This window comes from Diadema antillarum, unplaced genomic scaffold (assembly GCF_040938485.1).
Source record: "Diadema antillarum isolate AM-2024a unplaced genomic scaffold, OU_Dant_1.0 seq00000923_RagTag, whole genome shotgun sequence".
Taxonomy (NCBI): Eukaryota; Metazoa; Echinodermata; class Echinoidea; order Diadematoida; family Diadematidae; genus Diadema; species Diadema antillarum.
The window spans coordinates 242,501-265,829 of NW_027271774.1; the positions used below are offsets into that span (position 1 = coordinate 242,501).

General features: G+C 40.0%; 1 protein-coding gene across 1 annotated transcript in view; it reads left to right on the forward strand.

Moving 5' to 3' along the window:
• The window catches only part of LOC139741349 (RNA-binding protein 38-like), a 143,040-nt gene that overhangs the window by 20,412 nt on the left and 99,299 nt on the right, over window positions 1–23,329 (forward strand). The window contains exon 2 of the mRNA XM_071651929.1: window positions 7,766–7,898. Within this exon, the coding sequence (XP_071508030.1) occupies window positions 7,766–7,898 (133 nt within the window). The remainder of the gene's footprint in view (window positions 1–7,765; window positions 7,899–23,329) is intronic.

The window sequence follows — 23,329 nt, forward strand, 5'->3', positions numbered from 1 at the left end:
TCACATCGGACGCGCTTTCGTCACAATTGGGGATATCTTTTCTATAGTCTTGATTTCTGGAAGACCCGGTGTCACTTTATATATGACACCCATTTGACTTCGACGCGCTCGTAGCACTTTAATAATCACAACGTCAACGATTTAAAGTCATTCCAGTAACACTTCAGCTTGCTTCTTACTTCATCAATCAATGCTATCATAGTGTAAGTGGCGTCTGCAAGCAATGGCCCAACAAGATACCATTGTGCTTAGGGGACATATTATGGGGAATGTCTTTTTTTTTTTTTTTTGTCGATGCCCCGTCATCAAAGAGAAGAAGAAATTATCAGAGTTCAAATGCTGTGATGACATCACGTCCTTTCCGAATTTTGTCACTGTGACGTCACAGTTTTGCTTGATTAAACCTTTGTGTGCTATGGGTGCGATTGACACGGGAAAATAGCACTAATAGGCCCACACATTGCCCATAAGTCCCCGTACAGAAAGTGTTAAACAGAAGACACACACACACACACACGCGCGCGCATACGCACATACTCACAAAATAAGTTTTGTAAAGGCAATTTTCACAAACTGTCATTTTTAACCACTTTCGTTGAAGCTTACACCATTTCGTTCATTTAATATCGGGTATCTCATGTCCACCGAAGTCCATGGAGTTAAGGTTCCTTTTGAAGGGATGGTACAGTAGTGGTTGAGATGAGGATTCAGCTTATAACATTTTGCGAGATTTTTTAGAAACCACTCTATGAAATGTTAAAGAACATACAATCCTAAGGGGAACTAAAAGTTTGTTTGAAGAAATCGGTTTTGAAATGCCCGAGATATCCAAAGACAAAGTGAAACGAAGCATTGGGAATGAAAAATCTGTGCCACCTTTTACTAGGATTGCTTTGTTTTGGGTATCTCAGCCATTACAAACCCAATAATTTTCATCAACTAAACTTTGAATTCTTCCTAGAATTCTGTGTTCTTTTATATTTCATAAGGGGTTTCTCACTATCTCAAAAACTCATCATAGAAAAAAAAAAACGTTAAAAACCTGAAGCCCCTTCTCAACCGAAACTATTTCATCCCTTTAACCCTCGGGGCTCGCAAAGTAGCATCTTGGTTCGTGGACCGTATAGTTAGCTGTCAGCGTGAATGACGTGACAGAGGCTTTAATGCGGGGCTTTTGCGGGGAAATAAAGTTATGTTTTTTTTTTTCTTTTCCATTCCTCGACAACATTTGTCGATGCTTTTTCATCTCCGATAGCAGGTGATGATGAAACGAGATTCATGATTTGGTCTGTCAGATGTGCTGTGAATAAACACGACCTTTTGATTCCTGAGGAATGTGGCAGAGGTACATAGGTGGGCCCTTTTTTCCATCACAAGCATTCAACACGCCATCTTATCATTGTATATAATTCATATATACACGATCAACCTTAAAACAAACAAACAAACAAACAAACAAACAAACAAACAATCACATTGGCATGCAAATAGTTTGTAAGGAAAGACAGATTTTCATTGCAACGTTTAAATGCCCTCAAAGAAATTCATACGACATTTCGTACAATCATAAAGTGCGATTGCTCATATAGCTTTATCCCTCATGCAGTGCGTGAAGTTAGGAGGCTGTATTTTTCCTTTACGCGTGTATTGTTGTTGTTGTTTCTTGCCTTTCTATTGCTGGGTAGCCGAAGACGGAGGTCAAGAACCAAGAAGGTTTCTCGTCCATCATGCGTAGTCCTCACCTGTTTCGGTCATAGGATGCGCAGGTGTCTACGGTGGCTTCAAAAACCGCAAACAAAAATAAAATTCTCGAGGTGTACTTTGTGCATATACTGTAACGCATGATATAAAAGAAGAAAAAATAATGCAAGACCTTCGTATTGTAAGTATGAAACGAAGCGTTACAGTCTTAAGCTGTCACCAGCTGTCTCGAATGGGGTCCATCAGGATTTGCGTCGGTATTGGCGACTTCTGAAAAAATATAGGACACTCCCGTGCATTGGGCATGTGTATGTGTGTGTGCTTGTGTGTGTGTATACACACCCATTGCTGTTTTCGAATTGTGAGTATCGACCGTGAGGTCTTACGTAGTTACTTATCCGGATGTTGAGAACAACATGATTAATATAGCATGCCACCTGTTAGTGAGAACAATAAGTCTATTATCATAATTAACTGACAGGAATGTTATCGATGAATAATTTCACACTTCACACGCCTCATCAATTCGCGAGTGCAATGGAGGAATAAAGCGTGTCGACAGAATAAGGGGGAAAACATTACGATTATGCGCGCGTGCTGTCCATTTGAGTGATAGAAGGCGCTTGCAGGCCCAAAACCACTATTTCGGCACAATTGGACAATCGCAAAACGCGAAAATTAAAGTTTTTAGAATAGGTTTCATATTTATACCAATCCATGACATAAATATTCAAGTTTGTAGTTGAAAAATATGAACACACAATCTTGCTTTATTTTTGTGGTGTGATAATTTCTTTCATAGGGCGTAAATTTCATCATGTAACATACGTTACCAATGTCATTCTATTTCAAATGCTTTAAGATTGGTGACTACAGTCTATGTTTGAGATAATTATGCGTCAGATGTGAAGTATACCATCGGCTGCCATGTTTGTAAATGCTGCCTGCAGATGGGAAGGATGGCAAATGACCTGTATGATATACTGAACACAGCATGTCCTGTTGTGTTAAATCTTATTTCATGTAATGTTCATTTGTTTTCTCGATAATTTGATGTCAGACTTTCTTCGGAAAATATTTTCAACATTTATCAGTCCCAAATTGCCAGCCAATTCTTGAGTATCATCGACGAAACATGTGAATCTATGTGCGCAAAAATATATTCGTCAGATTCCACGTAACGTATGTTTCACGTTAATGTAACGTAAGTTACAAAGATAATACTACTACATGTGCAACTGATTTTGGTACTTTTTCTTTTTGGTTTTGGTATATATTCTTACATTAATTTCTCGTCAACTCTAAGTGAACGTATATTATAACAAGATGTCGCAATATCATGGTGATACAATTCTCAAAAATTACAATTGAAATAGTTGTAAAACTGCAAGACTTTATAACATGTCCGCGTATAAACTCTGGAGTAGAACATTAATCCGTTGCTCATGATATTTTGAAGACAATTGGCTTCATACTTATGAATTTATGGCATTGAAATTATAAGAGTTGGGAACATGCTTTCACGTGCCTTCACGGACGAAAATATTGTCATGATATACGTGTAATATAAAACGAGTGGTGGGTAACGTAGGTTTCACTTCAATTTTATCATAATGGAAGTTTTCGTATGCTTGACGTCTTGTAACGTGTTATCTTCAGCTGTCACTTCATGCTGTTGAAAGATATGTTTCGAATCCATAACTTTACAGACTCCATAACTTTGCTGTCGCAACAGTTATTCTATGCAGGAACAGTTTGAAAATAGCAGTTGCAATACAATAGTATTCACAAAATTTTAACACTTGTATGAAACAAGAAACGGCAGAAACGAGATGGTTACTCTATTAAAGTGCTTCATAATGAACAATAACGCCGTATTGCTTGTATTTGAAATGTCTGAACTCGGTAAACAAGAGATATGGACAGAAGGAACCAAGAAATGTTCTTTGTTAATTAAATAAATGACCACTTTACTAAGTTGACTATGGCAAATGAGGTCGATGAAATAACGTCACGATATAGTTGCATTAGCACAATACTGGGTAGGATGAATGAAATTGTCATTAGTGAAATGATGTACTCGATTGTCCTTGTTATGTATGCATAAGACAGTATAATCCACAACGATAACAAGAATAACAAGTCTTGCGTTAATAATTCTTGCCGTATCTGGAAATTGTCTCCTGCATGGAAAAATGTTTTTGAATCTTTCAAAAGAAAAGTGAAAGGACAAGTTGCTATACATGCACAACAAAGGTACTGATAATGATTACAGGTAGGCCCGTAAGTAGGATTTTCATGGGGTGGGGGATGGGGTCAGAGTTAGAAAAAGTCGACTACTTCCAGTTTTAATCACCTGACAGGGAGAAAAATAAAAGCTCCCGTGCCATTTTTTCTTTTGTTTCATTTCTTTTACCGGGTTTCATCGACTGACAAGCAAGAAAAAAAAAAGAAAGAAAAGAAAATTGAAGAAATATAAAGAAAGGCTTCAGCTTAATTCTATGCTGCCAGTACAAGCCAAATTTCATATTTTTTTATTTGTTTATTTCAAACTGGGGAGGAGGATTCTGCGATTCATTTTTTCTTTTTATTTCCTTTTGTTTATATTTTGACTGCTGGCAAAGGGGCGGGGGACCTCGAACCCCCTCTCCTATAGTTACCCTGGTAGGGTAAATAAAAAAAAAAAAAGATGCGTGACTTTGCTTCTTTTTTTGTCAACTACGCGACGGGTTAATTTTTTTTTCTTGAATCTTTGCTTAGAGATATGATTTTTCGCCAATCTGATTGCAGCTTATACGTTCCCTATATATGGGGTTTTAATCTCAGCACTGCTCTTCCCCATTGCAACTGCATTAACTTCAACGAGAAGGAAGAACAAAAAATGTTGATGTCTTAAACATATATCTTACTGAAACATACATCACTATAATTATTATTAGCATTATTATTATCATGTAGGCCTGATCTATGATGGTATACTCAGTAATAGTTAAAATTACATTTCTTTAATGCACATGTATTTTTGTTACCTTTTCTTCATTCAAAGTGTGTTTTTCTTCACTTTGAGATCATCAACAATATAATGACACAAATTTGAGTTAATTTTCTCCGTTGAAAATAGTCAGGTAGTAGTAAGTCACCATATTGATTTATGATAAGCGAAGATAAATATAATTGAAAAGACTTATTTCCCTATGGAATTCCTTCAACTATAGTTCTAGAACAATTGAATGTTATTTTTATCCACGCACATTCTCTAAAATATCCTTTTTCAGTGACATGAATTGATGAAACTTACGTTACCAAAACTAGAAACTTACGTTACTATATTAATGCAGGGACCTGATCCAATAGTTTTGAAGTAGAGATCTGCGTAATCCCTAAGTTTATTAGCTATTCATTGAATTTTCTTAAAACAATGTTAAATTCATTGTTTAAACCTGGAATATGACATCATTAAAGCCAAGTTGAACATCAACGCCCACCAAACGATTTTTTTTCAAAGATACTATGATTATGTCCCCTTTTACTGCATCCTCCTAACAAACAAGAACATACAGCTGTAAATGAATTTGATATGTTTTGACGGAGAAACTCATCAACATCATAACTGCAACAATTAAATTGTCTCAAATTAAATGGGCTTTTCTGTGGATTGTCTGTTATCAACATGACAACATCTTGAAACTTACGTTACCAAAATTTGAAACATACGTTACGTAATAAATTGAGTGATTTATTTCAAAAGAATAAACCTGTACAGCAAAGCAATAACTGGATTTTTACGGTGGAATCTACTGACTTAATAAAGACACAATAAACAGAAGTAAAGCATGATTCTATGAAAAACAACAACACATTTCCAACAATCAAATACTTACTCAGTTTTTCAACACATCATGTAAAGGTATTTTGCGCGCTGCCAATGCTCAAGATGCCATTGAAAGAAGTTGCTGAGCTATCCCATGACCTCAAATCGACGGCACAGATTCGAGAAATGTACATTTAGGTGGTAATTAACGGTGTACTTAAGCTTTCTGTCATTTGGTGGTAACGTAAGTTACATCACGTATGTTACACTTGTGGATTAAATCGTATAAGTTAGCAACATAATAATGAATCTTTTGCCACCCATGGGTATGACGACAATCTACTCCATTAGTCTCAACTCTAGAACAATCATTCGGAGCCATGCACCTTCATACTTTTTACAAAGATGGTAACGTATGTTACTTCTCTTAAATCTACCTTTTTAAAATCTATATTTGCGAGATTAGCAGTCGCATGTCTTTTGAAGCTGAGTGATGAAATATCTTTTAACATAAACTTACACCCCTTTCGGTCAGAAAAACAATACAATTGTGTAGTACTCACTGTAATAGCATAACCAAGTTGGCAGTACAAAGATGGTAACGTAGGTTTCAGCGGATCTGGCGACACATTTCCATCAGTTATTTTGTTGATAAAGAATGGTTAGTTTAAAAAGTTGTGTTAGGTTTTCATAGAACCTTAAGCCACTTGTCTGAAACCGTGAGTAAGCTTCCTCTTTATGCTCATATTTTCCCACAAAGTTGAGAAAACATTAAAAATCATCGTTGGCGACATGCACTTTTAAGCCTGTTGGCCGAACTTAACCCTCCACCAATGGCTTAGTGGTATAATTTCGCCTTCGAAATGATTTCAGTTTTTGTTTATATGTCCCTTAACATCACATAAAATGACAGGGGCATTTTGAAAGAGCTTTTTATCTCTCCTAGATGAGTAGGAACATAAGCGACACGATTTTTGACCAATTGCGCCGAAATAGTGGTTTTGGGCCTGCAAAATGCCCTTCGCGTGTGTAGTGATGACCTTTGACTATCAAATGATATAACCCCCCCCCCAAAAAAAAAAAAGCACAGTGGGTCTTTAATGTCTGTAATACGGATTCGAATGCTACACATAGTCTATACACAACTTGTCGACAGCAGAGGTATACACTTTAAAAAGAGGGAAGAGTTGGAACAATTGCATTCCTGAATGAAATGGAGCCATTTCCGGCAGATGATTTGACTCACTGCGTTCTCGTACCATGGCAACGCACCCGGAACAAGAACAATATTTTGCAGTACTTGGTTCGTAACCACACTGATGCGTCGACCTTTAAGGGACCATTTTTTTTTTTTTTTTTGGGGGGGGGGGGGGGATAAATGAGATACATTTTTTTTTATTAGGACGTCACGGGAAAGATTGATCAAAAGCAACAAAGGAAAGGGAACAAAAAAGAAAGAAAGAGGGAAATAATAATGAAGGTCTGACAAACATTTCACTACACGGAAGACTGCTCTTCGTGTATCTATATCCTCTATTGTTATGGTAATTCGACATGGGCAAATGGAAATGGTTTAATCTTGTTGAATAATTTACCTCCGAAGAAAGCACGGCGATGAATGTAATACAGATGATAATATCTGTCAAAATAAGCGTCACCATTAGAATGCATATGAGCCGTTTTACAATGACGGTCCTGTAGCAGCTAGATGGGGGTACACTGTGGCCGTCTTTACCAATGTGTCAATATCGACAACCCCCTTCATCCAACGCCTGCTATTTTTGATAGGCATTTTATTTCTAAAACAGGCGACTTCACACCCTCCCCATTCAAGAATGTAGCGTCATGGTACAGACAAAGCAGTTTTCACCTCAATGGGCAAAAATAGTGCGCATTATATAGAATAAGATTTTCATTGATGGCTATGACAGTTATGTATGGTAATAATGTTGATTATAATGGTGATTGTAATGATGATGATGGTGATGATGATGATAGTGATAATGATAGTAGTAAGAATAATAATGACAATGATGAGAATAACAATGGTTATAATATTATTACTGTTTCGACTACGCTCATTTGTAACATCACATCATAATTTTCATAGTTGCGATAATTATGTTTTAAGACGTAGGCCTAAACATCTAATCATCTGATAATAGAAACGTTATGACTTTTTTGTTTCATTCGCAATGTTGTCTTTCATCATTATCATTCATCATGGTTTTCTGGACTTTTCTCGTTACCAAGGTTACCATGTCAGACCAGCGGGAAGCCGAGCTAGCGACGAAAGAAGCTAACCCCATCATCGACGGCAGGAAAGCAAACGTGAATCTGGCCTTCCTTGGAGCCAAGCCCAGGAATAACCCCACAGCAAACGGTGGTAAGTTACCATGGTAACAAAAAAATACAGAGAGAGAGAGACAGAGGAATAGATGAAAGATAGATCGTGAAAAATCTAACATGCATCTTAAATCATTTGGACGCGTGGATTAGTCGATAAGGATCAAGGCAAGATAAAAGTGTGAACATCTAATCTCGTATATAATCTCTATTGTGCTGCTTAAGTATTGAAGTATTGGGGCTGAAGCAGACGAAATCAGTTATTACAAATATCACACTTTCATCTTCTGACATCGGACAGAAAAATCAAGTTGCATTTAGGCGAGTGCTGAAATGCAACACATATACCCGTTTTATTTTGGTTTTCTGCCTTTGTTTCAAACAAAGTTTTTAAATATAGGGTGTGTTAAGTATGCGCATAAGCATTTTCAGTCCCACACATTTGTCAAGACTACAATGTAACTGTCGGAAATCAACACATTATAAAAAACAGTTTCTCGACAGAATTCAATCTCGATGAACGCAAAAGACTCAAATAACGAAAATAAAATTCTAAACACAGACACAAATACGCTGAAACAAAAATTCAAAACACGGAGTGCTACAGAAATAATGCTAATAGATTTCCCGCCAAATTAAAAGAAAGCGCGGGCAAGAAGGTTTGGGAAGGCGCAAGCCAAGCTCGCACGACATTATTCTTCAACCAGCAACCTCGTTTAGAGTTCAACACTGTCACATCTGGAATACATATTGCTAGTTTAGCACAGCAGACAACATTATTGAATTTCGAATCAATATTCCACGAAAAATTCATCGAGGAGAAGGAAACGAAGCTAGGCGCACATCTTATACAAGCGAGCTTCTTCTCTTCAGTATATTTTTATGGGCTTAATGCACTGTGTTCAGCCTATAGGTGATTATTTCTATACGTCGTGCGACTGAACCTGTGTGCATTAATATACGCACCGCCTCCTCGCATTAGTGGAGATCACCCGAGAAATTGATAGACATAATATGCAAACGGATAGATAGTTGAACAAACACGTTTATATGAATATATGTATAATATATTTCAGATGTATATATATATATATATATACACATATATAGAAAAAAAAAGAACATTATGAAAGATAAATGAATACATGGAGAGAAAAGGGACATTCGGCGTCAGCGGGGGAATGAGATATTCAGCACATTACCACGAACAAACTCCCCTAACATGACATCGTCAAAATGGCGCTTTGCCACTTAATTTGCCATCTCATACAATTTTGTTACCATATAACACGATACACGGGGAAGGAGGTCACCCAAGGGAGGTATATAGGTACTGGGATATATATATACATATATATGAACAGTATGTCTGTCTAGAATTACGAATTGTTGTCATCCAATTTCAGGATGGTAGGTGCATATTTTTACACTAATTATTCTGACCTCGCCCGCTGTACGCAGACCCGTTATGATCGAAGGCCACTCCACTATCGGTGATTAATCTACTTCTATTTTTTTTTCAGAAAGGACAACATGCAAGTACACACACACACACACACACACACACACACATAAACGAGCAGGTACGCATCCACTCAGAATGACCAATTAGTCAAACGATAGCAGATGGAACTTTAACGCACACACAAACTGCAACAAATGCGAGAGATATATAGTCACACTCCATTAGCCATGGCAGGGCGGAAACTAATTTCAGGCGCCATTTTTCATTTTTTTTTTCATTACTAGCGGTCTGATGGATTATAGACAAACAAAGAAAGGTGAGGCGGGACAAAAACAAAAATTCCTATTTTCATTTTTAACACAAACTCAACAAAGCAAGAAACACGCCTCAGCTTATGTAATTGAAGTCTCCAACACTTGATGAACACCATTCTTGATGAGCACCAACAAGGATATTAACGATGTGGGACTAATAGGATAATGCGAACTAGTTAAAAAAAAGTCCCCTATTTCGTTTCCTGACTTAATTTGAAGTTTGAAAATAAATTTTCCTTAAGAGATTGATGTACAGGCGATGGGGATCTGAAAGCAGAGAGTTATTCGGATTCCCACTTCGGATGAAAAGGTGCGCGTTGATTGTAGATGAAAGGCGATTTATCTCAACTATGATATCTTTGTTACGCCACGGTGTGTTTACTACGTAAAGTCGCTGTAGATCCGGTTTCCTATCGTGTGACAATGGCAACCCCAACACAGCACTATTGTTAGCTCCACTTTATCAGTATTACCTCCCAAGAGTGGCACACAATTAATGTTTCAGAATGCTGATTTCATACTTCTCAGACGCTTGGGGGGATAAAGATTTACCCTTCCCTTTTCTCATCGTTTTCTCTTCCTTTCTTCTTCTTTTCTATGTCGAGAGGGGTCATTAACCAAGCGCATGCACACACACACACACACACACACACACTCAAACACCTGTGAGTCTTCTGCACATGCGGTCCTTCTGGTCACCATGCCAACGTTTTCTGCTATAAAATTTATGTCATATCGCATTTCAAGTTCGTTGCACCAGAGAAAGGGGAGAAAAGGATGCTAAGTGACACGGACTGTCATTGTACGTCGACCCCTCCCCCTTTTAACTTGACAGTGCCTTCATATGGCGTAAATGATTATTAAAAAACGCAATAAAAATGTTCGCGTAACGTTATGTGAAGAGGACATGACTACCAGTCATTCGGTCATACCAACAATTTGGTGCGATGAACAGCGTTCGGGAATACCCCCTCTTGGTTTTTTGCTCTCTGTTTTTGTTTTTGTTTTTTTCACAGCGGAAGGCGGCTGTTTATCAAAGCACTGCTCGGTTCAAATTCACATTTCAAAGTCATAATCAATCATTCGACTTTTGTCGTGTCGGGAAGAGGTTACACACCTGGAAAAGAAATAAAGAAAGGAACAAAAAGAAAGAAAGAAAGAAAGAAAGAAAGAAAGAAAGAAAGAAAGAAAGAAAGAAGAATCATCTATAAATACTGGCACCCATTTCACCAACCTGTTCTTACCCTTTGTTCAACAACAACAACAACAGTAACAACAAAGTAAATTGTCTGTTCAGACGGAACAGTTCCATTTTCTGAAACCCTACATGTACATGCACAATAATCATAGTGAAGAAACATCGTCTAGGGGATATATCCCATTACCCTTCCCTTTTCGCTTTTTGTTGTTGTTGTTGTTGTCATTTTCTCTCCATCCCCTCTCCACTGTTCAACCTTACTCCCCCTGATAGAGCCGAGCCTACCCACGGAGAAGCACCCTCTTGTTTGACAATAACCCCATGTCGAAATCTCAATGTACTGTATTTTTTTTTCTGGTCTCTAATTAATGCGACTCATTCTTTCGTCCAGGGGAGGGGTAAATAATCCGATCTGTTTCTGGTAGAGCCATGTAAGACTTCTGTTAGAATCCCAGCACCTTGTCTCCCCTCTATTCATCTTTTGTCCAACTCCCCTCGTTCAGAGGGGCTCCCAAATAACGGGACGACAGAACTGGTGAAGGGGGGGGGGGGGGGAGCTGTGAGCAGAGGTTTGCGAACACAAGTGGGTTCATAGTGCTCCAAGAAAAATCAAGATATTTTTCTCTCTCTTTCTTTGTCGTCGATCTTTTCCGCTCCTACCATTGCTCCCTCAGTTCAACACCAATCAAACCTCAACAACAAGGCAGTATCTTGGTTTCCTGACCTCCGATGGATTAAAGATAAAAAAGTAACTCAATGAGGAGATTATCTTGTAATAATTTTGTACCTCGCAATCCACTCGAGAACGAGACGTAATCCAAAACCCTTTCTCCTTTAAACGGTCACAAGATTGGATACGAAAGGCACTATTCTCGAGTCTTTTCCCCCATTTTTTTTTTAAATCTAAACCGCAGAGTAAATATCACATGTTGCACTAGTTCGCGCACGGTTAAAGATTTCAATGAACTGCTGCACGTCAATACGTGTTCGCGTCCATAGCAACGTTCCGTGCAAACACCTCCTGTCGACAAACTGTCTGTCTTCACGGAAACCACGTTCTCCAGGTCCGAATCTAGGCGGACCTTGGACGGGCTCAAAACCGATCAAACTCCGTTGCTTTTTTTTTTCTACTCCGGTCTCATTTTCGATCAGTCCACACTTATTGTCCGACCAGGGAGGCAGAGTATACCTACTTCGATAGAACAAAATGATAACAATTGAGGGCTATGTATGGGATAGGATTGGAAAGCATTCCCCAAGTTAGGAGACCAAAGGGAAGATACTCTGTCACTGACTTATGAGCAGTCTTCATCCGAAAGAGAACGGCTTACAAAATGAGACAAATTTCGCGGCATATGATTGGATGACTAGATAAATACACGATATGTGGCGCAACAATGTGCCCGTGTTGCACGTGCGTCATGCTGTCTCTATAGAATGTCTGGTGCGGATAGCGGTAGAAATCCTCCCAATACGTCTTGGAGCCAACATCTTCTCTCATCCCTCTTCGCTCTCCTTCAATCTTTCCTCCTCTATTGTTGTTTTCCCCTCTTCCCTCTCTCACACACATGGACACATAAAGAGACTCCACTTCTCCTTCCATTCCTTTGAGTCAAATGTTAACGGGGAGGGCTGATAGGAGAGATATGAAAGGAGATATATTTCATTGGATTACTTTGATTTTGTCATAGAGTGGGAGAAACTATAGAGACTCTCTCTTATTGTCGAACCTGAGGATGAAACTTTATTAGGGAGACGAAGACTGTCATGAAATCAGCATATCAAAAACTAGAAACGTTTTCCAAATTCTCTGCAATGGCAATGACAAAGTAAATGCCATTTTCCTATAATATTTTTTTAACTCAAATTATGTCTCTTCATTTCAAAATTTTCATTTTCCAATAACGCAATGATTTTTGAATGCATAGTTTCATATGCAATGCTCTTGCTATTTTTTCTCCTCTCTTTCAAAATGTATGTTTATATGTTTTTAATTTGATCGATTTGTTGTATTAGATGCATATGAACGAATTTGTGCTATTCAAAACAAGACTTGATTTGATTTGATTTGATCAGATGATGTGCAACAAAGCGATTGTAGCAAGGAGTATTGGTGTACTGTATCATGTTTACCACAAAATGGTGTGAAACGATTAGCTGTGTGGCTGCCACAAGTGTCACTGGAGTCACAGTCAAAAACACAATATGTTTTGACGGTTGTTGATGTTGCGGTTGTTATCATACCGTCATTCACATTGGAGTGGGGAAAAGGCGGATCCTTGCGCCGAGCCTGCCAGTCCTGCGGGGCTCGCCCCACTCCCGTCACCGCCCTGGTGTCGATGTTGCGGTCATGAGCGGGCATAAGTGCCAAGTTGACTCTGAGCGAAAACCTTGGCTGATAAAATGTGACATGCCTCGAACAATAGCATAGGAGGATCGAGAAAGAGAAGGCGGGTTGAATCGGGGAGTTCCTCGATGATCGCCTCTCCTCCTATCCCCTTTCCTTAACCCATCCCCAATCACCCCCTCAAGCGACCCCATCCTACCAGTACCACCTTGGGATTCGAGTAATTGCCCCTCTCTTCAAACTCCGGCTAATAGTTCGGGTGTTGAGGTCATTTGGAGTGGGCTCCCTCTCTATCTCATTCCCGCTCTCTCCCTCTCCAACCTGCGAAAGCAGCTATAACCTAAGTGCTCCAAATGGTAGTTGGTGTATACTGAATCAATCAGTCTGCGTTTACCAATCTGATATCAATGGAACTATAAAAACACATAAAGAAAAAAAAAATAACACCACAACACCAATTCTTAAACTGATGCATACAAACAACGGATAATCAAACGCCGTAGTTTTGACAGCGCACTGTATAGCGAGGTACCCGCACCTCGTCAGGGGCCCGAATACCGTCACCCCGCTTAAAATTGTTTTAAGCGCACTAAACAAAAATTTATGCCCGGGACTGTGTTCAGTATGCTTGAAAATTGGCAGGGCCAAGCAAATTTTGGTGAAAACCGAACAGTTTTTCGCGAAAATCGGAAATTTTAATCGGAATAGGACCCTACGTGTTATAAGTATCACCACTGTCCCCGCACGCATCTTTTACGTGCTTTGTCTATGGGAGCGCGGGTGACGAGTTGCGGGCCCCCTTCCTTAGCGCACAGCTATTTCGCATCGTTCGCGTTTGACGACGATAGCTGCTAATTTTCGATATCGATCAGTGAGCTTGTGATTCCATTGGAATTTTCAGCATTTTTCCTGTATGTGAGTTGGATTTCAAAGAATTTCAGTGGCGAAATGTGATTCAAATATGCGCAAACATTAACTATGACGAGGTGCGGGTCACCCAAGTATACTAGCACCATCGCATATACCATGCGCGCTCATTCGCATTGTGGAGCGCAAAATGCAACTTTGCGTTAGCGTCACGTAGTAGGCGCCAAGGTATTTGGTGCGTGTTACTGGCGGGAGATTCATGGCAAAACGTTGGCCGCGTTTTCCCTATCATTTTGATGGTGGTCTACGTATTTTTTATTAGTTATTTTCGAAATTTATTTGTTTGTTTTGTTTACTTTGATCCTGTCAGAGACTGAATATGTGTCTCAATGAATCCGAAAAGACGTAGAAAAGTTCGTCAATTCTCTCGGGCCGCTACCGGAGAGCATGGTTTATGTGAAGTGAGGGCGTTTCAGAGAATTGAAAAATGATATTGACATAGTTATGTACGTTGTCTGTGTCTTTTTTTTTCTTCCGCGCTACACAGGGACTTGGGGTGTTGTAACACAAGACGGGCATGTATTAACGACCTCAAGCATTCAAGATAACATTAGGGGGAAGCCACCCACAAAAGTTTTTCAAAAAAATGTCTCTTTTCAAATTGGTCTGACAGGGAGACGCCCCACAGCTCATGTGATCGAAAGGTTTCGACAAATGTCACGGAATATTATTTTTATCTATTAATTTGTGGCTATTCTACGCTACCTATATTTTTTCTTGTAATTTTGGGATGGTAGTATAATGCTGTATTATATGAACATTTGCAGAAATACAAAATGACAAAGACTTCTGTGAATGCTTAACAAAGTATGTAAATCTTTTGTGATTCTTTTTTCTTTCAGCAGCAATACATTGGACAGTTAGAAGGGCCGTATTTACCTTCAGCGAAAAAACAAAACAATAACAAAAAGAAACCTCATATAGAGATATCTTATGTCGACGGATTTTTGTTATCATACTATCGTTCTTATTACCATTATCATTTTGATGTACTTTGTTTTTGTTTTAGGTGATTTGATGCTAAAGCCCTATCCAAAACTATTACAATGAAGCAGCACTTGCTTTTATACCTCACTCAATCTTGGCTAGTTTGAGTTAGATTTTTAGAATGGGATGTGACACACACACACACACACACACATATATATATATACATATACTGTATAATATATATATATATATATATATATATATATATATATATACATTCATATACATTAAAATGCATTAAATGCATAGACACTAAAATGTCGTAAGTGTTTTGTAAAATGAACAATTTCAGCTTTTGAGCTGCATGTTCTTGTTTTATTGTGAATAAACTTATATTGAATGAATATATATACATATAATTATATTATACTGAAAGAAATTAGACTGAGGCGGACGTTGCTCTCGATCTCGATATATAATTATTTTATACATACATAATATACTTATACTTATACTTATACATAGTACATATATATACAAATACATATACCTATACTATATATATACACATACAGATACATATATATATAATACATATACAGATACATATATTTATATAATACATATACATATACAGATACATATATATATAATACATATACATATACAGATACATATATATAATGCATATACATATACAGATACCAGCTTGAACTTCAAGGTTCGCTGTCCTCTAACATTCTTTGTTACCGTGTTATCTCACGTGACTTTTATTCCAAGCGACCCTTACTAACCTGCATTCATCATCCACAGAAGACAGACGTCGACGAATGATTAATACGACATCAATGTTTTCCCCTGCAATGAATTCTTGTCCTCCGTAACGTGAGACAAAAGTTATGCTTTGTAATTTCATTTCATATAGACTCGGCCTGTCCTCGCAATAAAAGTTGAAGATCTTCTTTCAAAAGTGCACCATATAGGCATGTGCGTATGATAAACGCTTCATATTTTTATCGCGCACTAATTCATCGTCGGACATACTGGGCTCCAAGACCTGCGTATACCTCGTCACGGTTCTCTGTAATTCAATGGCCCGTCTCCTTTCCCTTGATATACATTTCAAGAAGCTTACCAAATATAACTGTTTCTATGATCTTTGTTCCCCACAATGACAGACACTTTCAAATGTTACACTCCATAATCCATCAGCACAGCCGCTTGGGTAACAATTATTGATATTACTATAATTCTCTTACTGCAACTGATAATTGATAATACTTCTGGAACTACGATTGGTACTGTCTTTAATATTTTTAGCTTTTACAAATTTTAATCGCTATTACGAAGAAGTCATCTGCGAGAAGTGCTGCTACTTCTACCACTACCACTATTTCCACAAGATTATTATTACCAATAACAGCACAAATGTATCCAGATATCACTGAGATTACTACCCCACCGTCAACAAGCTTATGCCATTTCTAAAATGTTCCGCTGATTACTTATGATACGCCAGAGTGCTACTCTAATTACTTCGCCTAAAGAAACTACGACTGCAAGACTTCACCTTGACTCATAAAATCTGCTTACGGAGTTATCTGTACAAATGTCAGGCGCATTCTAAGCTCACGATAAGAACTCGTTACTATTGTTGACTAACACGTGGACATTTGGACCAAAGTTGACCATGTCGTCTGTTTGAAGGAGACAGTTGAAATCGTTGCACTTTGGAAATGACGAATTAATCGTTTTGAAAGCTGTGACGCATGCTTTCCTCCCGTGTTTGACCTGACGTATCTGTAAGACTCTTTAATCGACACGAAAGAAGAATTTCAATATGCTAGACCGTTTGCAGACAGGCCACATAACTGCGCTCTGATGGATGTGAGTTGCACGACAGCTTTGACCTCTGTACAACATGAATCCCGTTCTCGTCGTGTCACCCTACTCTCCGTGGGGGGATGGCAAGGTCACGTGGGTACATCACATGAGGGACCCCATCGGCATGCTGGCGTGGATTAACAGTGTTTACACGCAGTCCGATCTGTACCGTGAGTTTCCAACAAGAAACAGGTGGCGTCTCGAATTTATGAGACCGCGAATTTTGCACATGACCTTGGAATAATGCACTTCTTTTTGCGTTTAAATCGCTGATACAAGGGGATCGATATCGGGGATCTCGGGGTTAAGTCCACGCGCGGAGGGAATTGGGTGGTGACGAAGTAGCGGTCGTCTCGTCGTTGCCAGACCACTCATTTTCTCGTCAGACCCCACTCTCGTTCACATTCCCAGAAAATCTCATCACTTCAAGCGGACATCCCTCCACTCTCGTCCACATACAATCATGCCCAGCGACTCTACTGTGTAGTCGCTTTACACGAATGCAGCATGGAGTCATTGCGAGCATACGCAACATTGACGATTTATGAATCCCATGCCAATGACATGAATCCAGGTGGAACGGAATTTTCAGGCAACATCGAAAGATTGATAACTACGCAATATCAAGCGGCTTAATGTTGCAGGTTACTTATCCGGCCAGCACCATTATTGTCTCGCTGTGGTCTCGGCTGCAACCACCCTCTTCAAAGTTGCAACATCTGTCTATGTTGAAGAAACATATGATATAGAAAAATCAAACTCGTGAAAAAAAAAACCCAAATCGTCGTCCGCGATCCTTTCTCTTAATTCAGACAACAAATTTTACCGCCCTTCTGCACCGCGTGAATATCTCCATGACTACCCGTAGCGTTACCAGCACCGGACGCATGCGCAGCGAGGCACTTCGACAGTGACGTTGAAACGGTGATGGATATGCTAATCGTTTTCTTGTCACACCTGAAGTCCGGGATGAAACGAATTCCGCGCTCCGTCTGAAGACGAAATGCTGGAAAAGAAACGGAGGAGATACCGATTTGGGATCCGACAGTCCTTTAAGATGTTGTTGTCAAAATGACATCAGTGAAATGGGGAGTGTGATCAGCGTGGGTCGTCGCTCGTAACCATTTATCATTCCTCACCCTCCTCCATGCGCTGCCATCTTCACTGTTTTTTGTCTGGCTCGTGGTCCCATCAGCTCTGTCAAACAAAGCCCAAACTCCAGTCTGCCAATTTCACAAATAACGTTTGATCGTTTGTCAGGGGAAGAAAGAACTTCACCCATCTCTCTTTATTCGGACCATTTCTTTTGGATAAACGAATTATGATCGTAATCTGCATGCAAAATGCTTGTTATTGAAGTGGTGCAGACCAGCTAGGATGTTTTTAGATATATTCCCTTTGAGCACAATGGCAATTTGGTGATATGCGATGTAATCAGTCTTGTGCTCAAACAAATACATGGCTTTACAGAGATGAAACAGTGCATTTAATACACCCAGGGGGGATCACAAATAATGTTACAGGTTGGTGTACTCCAATTGAGTGAAGCGCAGTCAGCGATGTTCTTCTGTCTCTTGCTTTCTTGTCGTTGCTACTGTTGTTTTTGCTACTGCTGGAAATTCAACGCCCATGTTACAGTGCATTTGCTCTGACCGCCCAAATGACTAAATGTTGCCAGAATGTGCATATACCGCAGCCAAAGTATCTCGGCGTATCGAATCAAATAATAGCAATGCGTCATTGGATTATGTGGACAGATTTTACGTTGCCAGGTCTTCCTATACCATTTCCCACCTCCCCTCGATAGCTCGACATCCCCTCGATAGCTCGACATCCCCTGCGTATTCGATACAGCTGGAGCGTGACAGCGCTTTGGAGGTGAACCACTGAGTTGGCTTGTTTTGAGCGGGAATCAAAATGTATATTTTCCGCGTCGATGGATACATGAGGTTGGCGTGTGCACAGTGTGTGTAATCACTTGACATTACAACTTTCCCGCGTATTCGACTACTGATGCAACAAAATCAGTATTAATGACAATGATTAGATAAGTAATGATTATGATAGTAATAGTAGAAGTACTACTAGTGGTAGCGATAATTATGATAATCTTTTAATGATGGTGATGGTAATAATACTGAAAATGATAATGAAATATTCATATACACCAAGAGCAGCCTCTTCAGAGTAATGGCTACTATTCCAGCTTGCTTTGTTATTACGATTACCACCAAAACATAACTGCCAGGAGCCTTTCGGCATACACATGGGTGAAGGGAGCGCCGGATGGGATTCGAACCCATGATCTTCAGTCCGCATAGCCTCTGAGTCTATACCACAAGACCTCCAACTTGAAAAGTACTACTGATCTCCGTACAAGAAACTATGACGAGAAGAAAATGATACACCGCTGTCGTAGTGGCACATTCCCATATGAGGCCGACGAGGAGGTTTGGCCGCCGGTTGCGTGCATCGTCCACAATAATTTTTACTGTTGTTGGGTTGCGACTACGAAGCGAAAGCGCGTACGTCACCGCCAGAACCCGACACTGCACGGGCTCATATTGATATTGGCATTAACCTTTTCAGAAGCGATTACCGCAAACAGGCAAGGACAGATAATGTATGCCCCGTCCTTGTTTCTCCCAAGCCAGCCATGCACGTGGGGGTTTGGCGCATTTTTCGCCCAAACTTGCAACCGCTCCGACTTGCGACCGTCATTCATCACACAGACTGAAAGAGGCAAAGCAGCCGATGTGATGACGAGATGACAATATGTCTGTCTTCTCATCATTGTGGAAGGAAGATGTTTCATTGAGGTCTTCCGTTCCCCCTTTCCAGAATAGATGTTTTGAAAGCCCTGTATACTGAGTACGATGTTATGGTTGTGCTTTATGGTATATAACTTCAACATCTAATCAATCAATCAATCAATCAATCAATCAATCAATCAATCAATCATTGATTAGTCAACTGATCGACCAAACGACACGCTGCAGCTCTTGTTCATATTCTGTACACCAGCCGTGCACAGTCCCTTTCTTTTTTTCTCTCTATCTCTTAGTAAGTATATATTTCTCTCTCTTTTTTTTTTGTATGTGTACCGCACGGTAGCCGCATCCCGGAGATGCTTTAGTAGACCCTGGGATAAAGGTCAAGATATGTTGTTGATATTTCACATGGTCGGTGTATTCCTTACGACTCCGCGCTCGAGGGAGAGGAGGAGAAGAAAAACTAAGAGAGCTAGAGAAAAAAAAAAGATGAAAACGAGACATACACGTGCAGAGAGTAATCCTCGTGTAAGGATGACAAGAGTCGATGGGAAGGAATGTCCATGGCTTCCTCGTAGTTAGAATGCGATAGATGATCAGAATTGACCATGCCGAGTCATTTTGGCGCGACTCGGAAAGAGAAGAAGAAGAAACCGAGGGCAAAAAACTCCAAACATGTGTTCCCGCCAGAAGAAAAACAAGTCAATTTCATCTCGATTAGGAGAAAATCAAATTGTCCTCTCCTAGATGGACCAAAGCGGTTCTCCCTCGCCTTATGTCCAGAAGCGATCTTGTTTTGTTTTTCGAGTAGCTGATTGCACGGGGCTCACCCTCACCCGAAACAAATGGTTTGCATAATATAACGACCGCATTTTCACTTTTCCGTCGCAGTTTGCATGTGTTTCCCCGAGCAACACATCACGGTATCCTGTCGATTGATACGTTGGCCTCTGGTTGGTAATCACTGCAAAACAAGTCGCGATCTTGACACGATAAGTGACCAAAATCCACTCCAGCTTTCCTCCATTTGTCCTTTCGTTCCCCACGTCTTCAAACCGAGGCTGTGGGAGAATACTGCAATCAGCTGGGGAGCAGAGATGAAAAAAAAACAAAACAAAAACAACACAAAAAATGTATTAGAAAAGGAGGTTTTAGAAAGAATCCTTCGCAACCGAGGTGAAATAGTGTTGAAATAAACCTGATCCGGAGAAATCCCTCACAATAAAAACCCGGGTAATAGACAATTTGTCTCATTTCTGTAACCTATTTTAGCTCTACTGGAAACATTATGATTCGCGGTAATCGGTTTCAGGTGAATGGGATCATGGGATAAATCGTAACCGCCACAAGAGGGCTGCATTTTTTTCGGAAACTGAGGTGGCTGGCAAGAAGTGGGGGAGGGGTCACCTGGAATAAGAGTAGGTTGCCACATTACGTCGACCTCATGTTCCCTAGCATGCAGGTTGGTACCGTTCGTGAGAGCGTGGCACCGTTCGTGAGTACATCCATGGTTACCGCGCTTAGCGGATAAACAGGGCCAAGATCATATGTGTGTAAGTGTAGTTATGTTTAAAGTGTGGTAATAACGAACGCACACCATTGGTCCATTACGTGACGTAAATGGATTTTCGTCACCCACCGTCGACACACACGAAATGTCCACGCATTGACCTAAACATACCATAACCCACGAGTCAAAGCCATTTGCTAGCGATAAGACGCAGCTTTGGTCGACAAAAGATTTAAAGGGCAGTGAGAAATTTGTAAGATATGTTGCAAAGCAATTTCGTAACTTTCATTCTAAAACCATCTGTAGCACGACCCTTGCTAACAAAAAGAATAATGATTTTGATGAAGTACAGGGTGAAAGAAATATGACATACTTTTTCTCTCAGTGTATCAAGACTAGTTTATGATCAAGGGACAAAACAAATTTGCATTTTCACCGACGCGGATGAGGGGAGAGGGGCAGGAACTTCCTGCACAATAATATCTCAAATTGTGTCACAATAAGAGCTCGGTCTTCCGTGATTATGATGAAGAGCATTCAGCCAATTTCAGCCGGAAGGGTTGCAAACATCATGATGCCCGCTCTAATCACGATCTTCGCCGACCGTCCATTGTTCTGCGCCGGTCTCTTATCTCTCAAGGTGTGTATTTTCGATTAAAATGTCCATCTTAATCGATGCTAATGTATTCAACCATCACGTCTAATCAAGAGCACCCCGAGTCCACACGGACGCAATGACGCAAACTCGGCTTCCACAGGCGAAAACGCTGGGGAAGGGAGGGGGTTGAGGAGGCGGTAGGGGCTAGCGGGAATGCGTCATTACCTTGGAAATTCAGCTTTTATGCTCGAGTGGGCTTGCTAGAGAAAAAGATCGCGAAAATGGGAATTCGTCGGTAGCACCAAGATGATAATAATGTGATGAGAATGAAAGAAAGAGCACTTACGCGATGATTCGAACAGCTGAGTCGTGGAGCGAAAGTTGGCACCTCGCCAGCTGGGTCTCTGCCCGGGTAATTTGACGGTGCGTGACTGCATATGCGTTCTCCCCTGCCATGCAGCTCAATTTCCCCCCACCCCCTCGCTCACGTTAGCCTTTCCTTGTCGAGAGGATTCGGCTATCTTTCTTTCGGAATTTTAATCGAGACAGTGAATAATTCTTGCTAAGTACGCCTGCGTGACTGGCGCATAGAGTTTCAAAGATGCACGGAATGTTTCACAATGAGAATGGAGTTGAAATTAAATAAGTTTTTTTTTTTTGTCTGTTGGTGTTATAATTTCTTGCTTGTTGTTCATAAATTCGTGCTAAAGAGAAGGGGCCACTACGCTCATCAAAATTGCTCAAATACGCTAACGACTCGACATGCATCAAAACATTATAGCCAGCTCATTGATAATAAATAGTACAACCGCAGCAACCTGCAGTTTGTAAATTATGACAAGTCGTGAAATATCGCGTGCTGCGGGCCACATTATGTTATGCCATTGTGCCTAGTCACGCGCAGTGACAGCGTAATGAGGAAAGACGTTTGACATAAAGAATTCAGCCCTCAACCTTTACTCTATTATGGCAGCTTGGATGAATATCTTTTATTCCTCAACCTACCGATGACAGCTTGAAAACATTTTGCAACATTTAACATGATGGACAAGTCTTTTAAAGCATCGTGTCAAAAAGTAAGCAAGCAAGCAAGCGCACAAAAGAAAGAAACACCTCCAACACACACACCCAAAACACACACACGCAACGACGAAGGTCGGAAAACGTACGTTAACGCACATGTAAGGCCGTTTCCGCAATTCTGTTGACGTTAAACCTCTCAACACGATCATCCCAAAGTCCTATCGACTTTGTACACAAACGCGTAGTTGACGAGGCGAACAGAGTTAAGTGTGTGAGTCGGATGATGCACAGCTCGATTCACTATTGTTTTTTGGAAGTTTCTATATACGTCACACTCAGAGCTTACTCAAAACTTGTCATCCAGAGTTTTTGTAAACATCTACATGGGTTTGACGGTTTTTCTTTTAATGGAAAAACAAACAGGAGTCCGAGGGAGAACTGGCACTTTGTCTTGTATTTTATTACTTGTAATTTGCGTTTCAAAAATGACTATGGTTTCGAAAG